The sequence below is a fragment of the Lissotriton vulgaris genome, chromosome 1_1 (assembly GCF_964263255.1).
Source record: "Lissotriton vulgaris chromosome 1_1, aLisVul1.2, whole genome shotgun sequence".
Lineage (NCBI taxonomy): Eukaryota > Metazoa > Chordata > Amphibia > Caudata > Salamandridae > Lissotriton > Lissotriton vulgaris.
In genome coordinates this window covers 35261175-35271658 of record NC_141685.1, presented here as the reverse complement: position 1 = coordinate 35271658, position 10484 = coordinate 35261175, and the positions used below count along the sequence as shown (strand labels likewise).

At 46.0% G+C, this 10484-nt stretch overlaps 1 protein-coding gene across 1 annotated transcript; it reads left to right on the top strand.

The window, feature by feature from the left end:
* Window positions 1–5286: 5286 nt before the first annotated feature.
* On the top strand, window positions 5287–8467 carry LOC147737081 (uncharacterized). The gene has a single exon (XM_086963074.1). It carries the CDS (start codon window positions 6116–6118, stop codon window positions 8237–8239), a length of 2124 nt encoding a protein of 707 aa, XP_086819200.1. The 5' UTR covers window positions 5287–6115; the 3' UTR covers window positions 8240–8467.
* Window positions 8468–10484: the final 2017 nt, after the last annotated feature.

Genomic DNA, 10484 nt, shown 5'->3' with positions numbered 1-10484 from the left:
AGGAGCAGAATGGCTCATGTTAACAGGGAAAACGGAATATGGGGATTGGAATAACGACTCAAATACAATGCTAACAGTCCCAAATGTCAAAGAGCAAAGTCACTGCTTACTGCGGGTAAGGTGAAAATATCCTGGCCCAGCCCGGCCTCCTGCGGCCCCGGACGGCCACAGACGGTCCCACCCTTGTCCCGGGCTTCTCCCGGTCGCTCCCGCGAGGCGGGGATACTGCACTCCTAGTAATACTACTGCTGTGCTGTCATTCGGTGATAGGCGGGGGGGGCGTGGCCAGCGGGGAGAGCAGCCCAGGTGTTGCTGGTTGGGCGCGCAGGGGCTCCTGGTCACTGGAGTCCCCTGCCTTGCTCGCAGCCCCGCTGGAACACTTGCCTGACCCCGCGCTCCTCCTTTGATCCTAATGCAGCCCTCTGCCGGTCGACGCGCTGCGGGACCCGCGAAGCGGGTCTGGCGAGTCGTGGATGGTGGTGAAGAGGGGAAGGTCCGCTAAACAGCAGGTCCGCTGCGCTCCAAAGGTAGGCAGAAACAATCCGATAAGGTGTCCCACAGGCGCTGGGGAGAAGGCTACTTTTCACTCCGTGTGCGGGGGGCGTGGCCAGCGGGGAGAGCAGCCCAGGTGTTGCTGGTTGGGCGCGCAGGGGCTCCTGGTCACTGGAGTCCCCTGCCTTGCTCGCAGCCCCGCTGGAACACTTGCCTGACCCCGCGCTCCTCCTTTGATCCTGATGCAGCCCTCTGCCGGTCGACGCGCTGCGGGACCCGCGAAGCGGGTCCGGCGAGTCGTGGATGGTGGTGAAGAGGGGAAGGTCCGCTAAACAGCAGGTCCGCTGCGCTCCAAAGGTAGGCAGAAACAATCCGATAAGGTGTCCCACAGGCGCTGGGGAGAAGGCTACTTTTCACTCCGTGTGCGGGGGGGCGTGGCCAGCGGGGAGAGCAGCCCAGGTGTTGCTGGTTGGGCGCGCAGGGGCTCCTGGTCACTGGAGTCCCCTGCCTTGCTCGCAGCCCCGCTGGAACACTTGCCTGACCCCGCGCTCCTCCTTTGATCCTGATGCAGCCCTCTGCCGGTCGACGCGCTGCGGGACCCGCGAAGCGGGTCCGGCGAGTCGTGGATGGTGGTGAAGAGGGGAAGGTCCGCTAAACAGCAGGTCCGCTGCGCTCCAAAGGTAGGCAGAAACAATCCGATAAGGTGTCCCACAGGCGCTGGGGAGAAGGCTACTTTTCACTCCGTGTGCGGGGGGGCGTGGCCAGCGGGGAGAGCAGCCCAGGTGTTGCTGGTTGGGCGCGCAGGGGCTCCTGGTCACTGGAGTCCCCTGCCTTGCTCGCAGCCCCGCTGGAACACTTGCCTGACCCCGCGCTCCTCCTTTGATCCTGATGCAGCCCTCTGCCGGTCGACGCGCTGCGGGACCCGCGAAGCGGGTCCGGCGAGTCGTGGATGGTGGTGAAGAGGGGAAGGTCCGCTAAACAGCAGGTCCGCTGCGCTCCAAAGGTAGGCAGAAACAATCCGATAAGGGAGAGCGGGATAAGCCTACGAATTATCGTTTAATAGCTCCATTGGACTCAATAGGAAAAATGTTCGCCAAATGTCTTTTAATGTTAATTACTGAATGGGTAGAATTAAATGGTATTTTACCCTTGGAACAAACAGGATTTCGTAAAGAGCATGGTACTCTTGATAATTTGACAGCATTACAGGTGATTGTTGACAAATATGTACGTGTTCGAGGTGGTGGCATATACTTGGCATTTATAGACTTCTCCACAGCGTTTGACAAGGTAGATCGTCCAACGCTGTGGAGAAAGCTTGCTGCATTGGGCATGCCAATGCAGTTACTTGAATTGGTAAAGTCTCTTCACTCGAACACGTGGTGTAAGGTGCTACAAGGCGGAGAAAGGGGTCTTTCTCACTCTATCCCTTCTCTGAATGGGTTGAAACAAGGGTGTATACTGGCCCCTATATTGTTTTCACTATATACAGCAGACCTACCTACTTCCATTGCAGCTTGTGGGGGACTAGCCCCGATAATTGGAGGGTCACCTATATCGGTTCTAATGTATGCAGACGATATACTCATCTTAGATTTAACCCCGAAGGGCTTGTCTAACCGCCTACATGCATTAAACCAATTCGCAGAAGCACATTACATGAAGATCAATGCTTCGAAAAGTAAAATTATGTGCATTTTTGGAAAGAAAAAATGTAGGTCTGAAAGTTATAGTTGGGCTATAGGAGGACAGAAACTAGAGGTGGTTAAAACCTACACCTTCTTAGGTAAAATAATCTCAGCAAACCTAAGTGAGAAACCCCACATTGAGCACAATTCACGTAAAGCATTGGCTCATGGCATGGGGTTATGTTCCTTGTACAATGCCACGGGGAAGAGACACTTTATACTATTTTTGGATGTATTTAGAGCAAAGATACCTGCAACTCTACTGTATGGAATTGAATTAGTGGAGTTAAAACATTGGGGATTCTTGCAAAAAACGGAAGGAAAGGTACTAAGAAAAATCTCTTCCCTCAATACAGCTTGCTCTGTATCTTCATGCAGGCTGGAATTCGGACTCCGAAGTTGTTGGGTACAGGGGTTGATTGCCCTCGTAAGATGGGTAGCCTGTTTGGCTAGAGGTAAATCGGGTTCCTTACGGGAAGCCATTAAAAGGGAACTCCTGGGCAATTTTAACGAGTTTTCTCTGTTAGTAAAAAACTTTAGAAAAGCAGTAATTCTGTTAGAGCTGGATGTAAGCACTTTGTTCTTACTTACTCCCTCTGAGCTAAAGTCTAAATTAAAACGTGCATCTTGGGAACTCTGTTATAAATTGGATATGCTTGCCCAACCGAGAAAAAAAGAAAGGCAATCACTGTTAAACACATATACACCAAAGCTGGCCCAACAATACCTTACTTGGAATATTCCTCATAGAGTCCGTAGGTTATGGTACCTTTTAAAACAAGATTTGCTCCCACTAAATCTCCTTTTTGCAAAGTGGTATGGTGTATCTCCAATATGTAATCTCTGTCATAATGCTGTACAGGATCGTAATCATGTCTTGTTTATTTGTCCCGCACTACGCCCATTGCGCTATAAATGGTTAAAACCAATTTGTCTACAATTAGGAATTTTAAATGTAAAAACCTTTTTCCATGCACTTTATTGTCCTCCAAATGAAATGTTCTGCTTCAGAATTTTTTATGTTTTTAAAGGATTTTTAGATATTTATTAATGATACATAGGGAGATGTTAGATGATTGCTCGACCAGTGAATATGAAGTGTTTCCTTTTTGTTTTGTTTAGTGTGACTTTATTGTAATTAATGTTGTATAATTGTGCGTTTATTTTATGTGGCCCTCATTGAGAGCCAAAAACATAATAAACTTTTGAACACCATGGGTGGGGGTGGATTTTTTTTTGTGGTTTTTTTCTTTGTTCCTTGTTAGATTCATAATTACTTATCCCATGTTAGGATGAGTTTGTCCACGCTTTTTGGCTATTCTGCATACAACACCCCGGTGGAGCAACCTGGAGAAATTACCGTTACAGAAGGCTGTTAAGTTTTCTTTAGACCTATCTGCTGGCTTAGCAAAGTTGCATGATCTTCTTCTTTTTTTCTTTTTCATCTCTGTGTCTCAGCTCTGGGGCACTTAGAAGCTGTATCTTTCATTTGGCTGATCTAATAAGAGGAGGAGCTGGTTTATATTGATCAATGCACTTTGTCCACCTGTTATAATTCTGTTGAAGCTTTCTGATCCCCTGCGTGGGACCAAGTGATGATGTCATTTTTGCCTGTGGAATTAATGAACACATTTTTGACATAAATCAGGTGGCAGGCCAAGGCTCCTCTGTGCCTTGCAGCAGCCGCCACACGAGCAGCAACACAAGCGCCTTAGCACCGCGGTGCCGGCAGCGTCCGTTCCTGCCCCCAAAGCAGATTTGTAGAACTTAAAGCGCCCGTATAGTAGGACACGGGTGAAGCGGGAACCGGTCACAAAGCAAACCCTGGCAGTCGTCCCAGGCTCCGCTCGCTCGTTAACTCCTCTTCGGCTCGGCCCCTCGGCTCTAATCAATACGCTCTGCACTCAACGCCGAATCACAGGCCGAAAACAACTGTGAATACCAGCAGAGGGAAGAATTGTGTGTTTCCCCCAGTTAGTGAAAAAAAAACGGCATAAGTCTTGGCTGCTTCTGCTGCACCCAGAGTCTTGTGCGTCTTTTCAGTCAAATTTTTCTGTCTGGAAAAAGATCGTGTCCTGGTTTTCTGCACCCAGTAAATCTAGGTGCAGGAAAACCTAACAACTGATAATCAAGTGGAATAAAATGGACACATGAAAGTACGCCTTAATTTCATTGCCCTTGATTCATACTCTGGACCATAGTTGAGGGATAGGTCTAGGCATAGTCCTCGCAGCACACAATAGGTTTGCTTTAGGCAGAGGCCAAAACTCAAAAGTCAGGAAACCAGATACAAGTAGGTGGTAACTTAGGGCAGGGGAAAACACCTGTTGTCCGTGGAGGAGTCATTCCCTTCCCAGGAATCTGCATTACAAATTAATTAATAGTATAGTATAATAGTATTAATAGTATATATTTTTTTTGTATTTGTTTGGTGCCAGTGCATATGACTTTAATTTCTGCTTTTGGGATTCTATGTTGCAACTCCTTAGGGTACATGTAACCTTTGTGAGCTTAATAAAAAGTTGAAAATTCTATAAATCCTCACTCCTACATCCAAGTACGCTCAGGCTACCATTCTACACTCTGCTCTGTCTAAAAAACAGCTCAACATTTTCAAAATTCTGCATTGATTTGGCTTGTAAATTATATTTTTGGAAATGTACATGTATTAACTATTTAATTTTAATGCTACAGGTGATTGAAATTACGGACGAAGAAAGCAAGATTTAGCACTAAGCAACTGAATGTCAGTGCCATAAGAAGGATTATTTTGAAAAACTGAAGGACATCCAGCATTCTACGTTTAAACAATTTCCAAAAATCTAAGTGTGGTGAGGAAAGTACTATACCTGTAAGTGAAGTCTCTAATTTTGCATTTCATTAACCCAGAGCAAAGCATATCTGTGCACACAGCATCAGAAATAATGTAGAAAGACCGCTTCAGCATCCTCATCTGAAATATTATCAGAAAGACAAATTGCCTCAGCATGACAAAATAACGTTCATCTAAAGCATCATGTAATTCTAGAGAGGAAGCACACACTGCATAAAAGAAAATTACAACTAAAGGTTTCTTCTGGATACCATCAAAGAAAAGACACTGAAAGAAGACTCCGAAGCTGACACGTTAACAACGAAAAGATTGGAAAATCACCATTGTTCAACAACCGTTTTAACCAGTTACGCAAGTTCGAGACTATCTGCTTCGGGATATAACACCTCGACCCACTCTGCTCACTCTTGCAAAAACCTTAAAAATTCAACACTTTATTGTGTTCATGACCATCTCTGATTGTTTCCCTTTTATTGTGTACTGTTCTGTAATTCTATGTAAATCGCCTCAACATTATCTGTCGTGCAGGAGTGATATGTAAAACTGTTAAATATAAAAATGGATCACCGTTGCGATATAGCTAATGTAAATAAATCCTCATCTTCAGAACTACAATCCTTAACCTTACACCAAACATAGAAAGGGTAAAAGGAACTAATGTTCTGCGACTGGTGATCCACAATAGTACTGTGCACGTTCAAACGCCCTCAGTTACTGCCATTACGTCAGTGCAAAAAGGTACTTCTCAGTTTAATCATTACATATCAGACTAACACCTTATCACTGCATTGCTAAGAACCTATACAAATAGATTTGAGAAAAACGTCAGTCACAAATTAAGTTGCTGCCGGAGAGGCTATTACCTAAAGACTATTATCTGCTAGAACAATTTCAACAGGTGTTAAAGGGCTGCTTCCAGACATTTTTTGCTCAATTCAAGTGTTGAGAAGATTCCACACAATTTCTTTTAGAGATAAGTGCTGAACATTATCTAAACAAGCACGACTCTAAAATTGAGGCAAAATAACCGAAGTTGGGGGGAAAAAGTTACCTGTGCCCAAAAAGATACAGCCATAAATCTTATCTCACAGAATTTGACAGAATGCACACAGGGGGAAACCACTTTCAGTGCGATGTATGCCAAAAAAGTTTCAGGCGTAAATCTTATCTCACTGAGCATATGAGAATCCACACTGGGGGAAAACACTCTCCGTGTAAAGTATGCCAAAAAAGTTTCAGGCGTAAATCTTATCTCACTGAGCATATGAGAATCCACACTGGGGAAAAACCTTTTCAGTGCTCTGAATGTCAGAAAAGGTTTAGTATCAAACCGAGTCTATATCGACATGCATTAACCCACTCTGTGGAAAAACCTTACCAGTGCGCTGAATGCCCAAACCGTTTCAACCAAAAATGTCATCTCACTGAACATATGAGAATCCACTTTGGGGAAAAACCTTACCAGTGCTCTGAATGCCCAAAAGATTTCAAACTTAAATCACTTCTAACTGCACATGTGAGATTCCACACAGGGGAAAAACTTTATCAGTGCTCTGAATGCCAGAGATGTTTCAGTGACAAATGGAGACTCACTAAACATACAAGGACCCACACTTGGGTAAAACGTTATCGGTGCACTGAATGTGACTATTGTTTCAGTGAAAAAAGCAGTCTCACTCAGCATATAAGAACCCACACTGGGGAAAAACCTTATCAGTGCTCTGAATGCCGCAAATGTTTCAGCCAAAAAATCAATCTCACTCAGCATATAAGAAGCCACACTGGGGAAAAACCTTATCAGTGCTCTGAATGCCAGAAATGTTTCAGCCAAAAAAGCCATCTCACTCAGCATATAAGACTCCACACTGGGGAAAAACCTTATCAGTGCTCTGAATGCCAGAAAAGTTTTTGTAACAAACTGAAGCTATCTCGACATGCAATAACCCACTCTGTGGACAAACCTTATCAGTGCCCGGATTGTCAGAAATGTTTCAAAGACAAAAGCAGTCTCACTCAGCATACAAGATACCACTCTAAGACTAAGGAAAAACTTTATCAGTGCTCTGAATGCCAGAAATGTTTCGGTAATCAAAGCACTCTGACTCAGCATACAAGAACCCACACTGGGGAAAAACCTCATCAGTGCACAGAATGCCAGAAATGTTTCATTGACAAAAACAGTCTCACTCGGCATACAATAACCCACACTGGAGAGAAACCATATCAGTGCACAGAATGCCAGAAATGTTTCAGTCAAAAAAGCAATCTCACTAAGCATATAAGATCCCACACTGGGGAAAAACCTTATCAGTGCTCTGAATGCCAGAAAAGGTTTTGGAACAAACAAAGTCTTTCTCATCATGCAATGACCCATTCTGTGGAGCAACCTTATCAGTGCTCTGAATGCCAGAAATGTTTCAATCAAAAATGCGATCTCACGGTGCATATAAGAACCCACACTGGGGAAAAACCTTATCAGTGCTCTGAATGCCAAAAATGTTTCAGTTTAAAAAGTAGTCTCACAAAGCACATAAGCACCCACACTGGGGAAAAACCTTATCAGTGCTCTGAATGCCCAAAACATTTCAACCGTAAATCACTTCTAACTGTACATTTGAGATTCCACACTGGTGAAAAACCTTATCAGTGCTCTGAATGCCAGAGATGTTTCAGTGACAAAATGAGACTCACTATACATACAAGGACCCACACATGGGTAAAACGTTATCGGTGCACTGAATGCGACAAATGTTTCAGTGAAAAAAGCAATCTCACTCGGCACATAAGAACCCACACTGGGGAAAAACCTTATCAGTGCTCTGAATGCCAGAAATGTTTCAGTGAAAAAAGACCTCTCACACTGCATATAAAAACCCACACTGGGGAAAAACCTTATCAGTGCTCTGAATGCCAGAAATGTTTCAATGAAAAAAGACATCTCACGTTGCATATAAAAACCCACACTGGGGAAAAACCTTATCAGTGCTCTGAATGCCAGAAATGTTTCAGTATAAAAAGTAGTCTCACACGGCACATAAGAACCCACACTGGGGAAAAACCTTATCAGTGCTCTGAATGCCAGAAATGTTTCAGTATAAAAAGAAGTCTCACTCAGCATACAAGAATCCACACTGGGGAAAAACCTTATCAGTGCTCCGAATGCCAAAAATGTTTCAGCCAAAAATCTCATCTCACTGAACATGTGAGAATCCACACTGGTGAATAAAATTATCAGTGCTCTAAATGTCAGAAAAGATTCAGAGGTAGAGATGGTTACAAGCGCCATAAGAAAACACACTGTAGGAAGGTGGATATCTGACTATGGTTACCCCCAACTTTTTGCCTAGTGTTTAGCTGGTTTTCGACTTAGTTGGCCTGGGATCCTGCTATTCAGGGCCCCAGGCTATCGGCTCTCTCCTTAAAATGGACTCCATGTACCTTAGGTACATACACAATTGGATATTGGTTCACCTTATGAGTCCCTGTATAGTATACCCTAGGTACTCAGGGCATAGGTGCAACCAAGGCCTACCAGGGGCTGCAGCATGTTTTATGCCACCCCTGGCTGGCCACCCAAATAGACACATCTGGCTGATCACTCAGCTGGGGCAAGGTCGTGTAATTACCCCTTGCTTAGGTGTAGTATTCCTATACCTACATACATATAGATACATAGTAACTTATAAGTCACTCCTATGGCAGGCCTTAACAATCCTGAAGGCAGAGTGCTTGGTTATATGTGAGATGGTGCTCTAGCATGAGCTGAGCCTGTCTGCAGCGTTCGGAACTACTTCCTTATAGCTGTTCTTTGATATTGCCATACAATATACTCTTAAGTGCATTATAATCCTCGCGGTTAATGCTAACTTTGGTTTGGCTTTATCGAAACATGTCGTGTAAGGTGTCATACACTTTGGAATACTACCCCCTCGCCAATGTTGTCGACGGGGGTAGCATTCCACTCTTCTAGACGGAGAAGACATGTTAGTTCTGACGATCACGGTTAAAGTTAACCAGATCCCCAGCGTTACAAAATGGACGCTGCTGCCACAGACACAAGTCTGGCCTCCTGCTGCTGGGAGTCCTTCCAGCTAGGGAGGCCTGGACAATAGGTTTACTGCCTGGAGAGGTGCGAGCACCGCCCCAGACAGGAGTTTGTGTATTAGGACAGGGAGGGTTGAAAAGAAACACACTGCCTGGAGCACTCTAGGTGCTCCATGCATACCCCAGTTCAAACCGGTTGCTGGGGCAACCCTGCCCCAGCTCTGGCGCGAAACTGGAGAAAGGAAAGGGTGTGTAACCACCCCCCTTCCTGGTCCCACCCATAGGAGGGACGTAGTAGGTAAACCAGCCCACTTTAGTTGTATAAAGATAGGAGCTGACCCAGGAGACTTTAGATTAATCCTGGAATCGAACTGAAGACGAAACTCTGAACCCTTCGACATTCACCTGAGCTGACGACTGAAGAATCTCCCTTGTGGCCGAGGAGTGACCACTCTGGGCAACCAGGCACCATCCAGCAACTTGAAGGCTTGCTTTGCCCCCGTTCCCGCCGGAACCCGAGCGCAGTGCCTGACAAGATCCTGACTCCCTGAGCCCTCTGACCCCACTGCACGACTCCAGCACAGCTGAGCACCGTGGACTGCGTTGGACCTCGTGGACCGGACATCTTGAAAAGTCCTTCTGATTGCTACCAGCGCAGCTCCTGAGGCATCCTCGAAGCTGTGCACTGGGGACTGAGACACCCAGAGACTGAGCACCACCTGCACCGAAGATCAGCCCTCCACATTACACGTGTTCTGCGTGGGGCCCTTCTGTTTGTGTTCTACTCAACGCGTTGTCCCGGTTGCTGGCCAGTTGGCTAGTAGCCCTGTGACGACTATCCTTTAAGAAATCCATCGCTGGTCTGGTTGCTCCAGACTGCCACTTGCTTCCCTGAAAAGGTGAAGTACCTCAGACCCTCCTGGTCTGCACCAGAAGCCTTTTGTGTATCCTGGGTGGGTTACCTTTGCTTAGGCTTGTTGGCTCCGATCTTGAAGTCGACCCCTCCTTCTGCGAGAACCTTCGTGGGACAGCTCCTCGCTAGCGCCTGGTCGTCCAGCTTCACGACAGCACCTGATTGCTCCTCGACGACGTCTGGTTTCTTCCTGGTTCCACCCGGTCACTGGCTAGTGACCTAGACTCTGTCCCCTCTGCTTTTAGGTCCTTTTTCAACTTCGATCCACCCTTGGATCCACCCGGACATCTTCCTCCTGGTCGCCTGCAGCATCTTTCGTCACGGCTCCATTGGAATCAACGGCGAAACCCGACACACTTTGACACCTATGCACCCGCAGCCCGTGGGTGAGGTAAAGCGAGTACTTCGGTGCTCCTGTAGGGATTGACTATCCTAGTGTCCAGATGTGCTTGTAGTTTCCTCCTATCTAAACCGGAAGTGTCCTAAAACTATAATTACTTACCTTTTAAGTTCC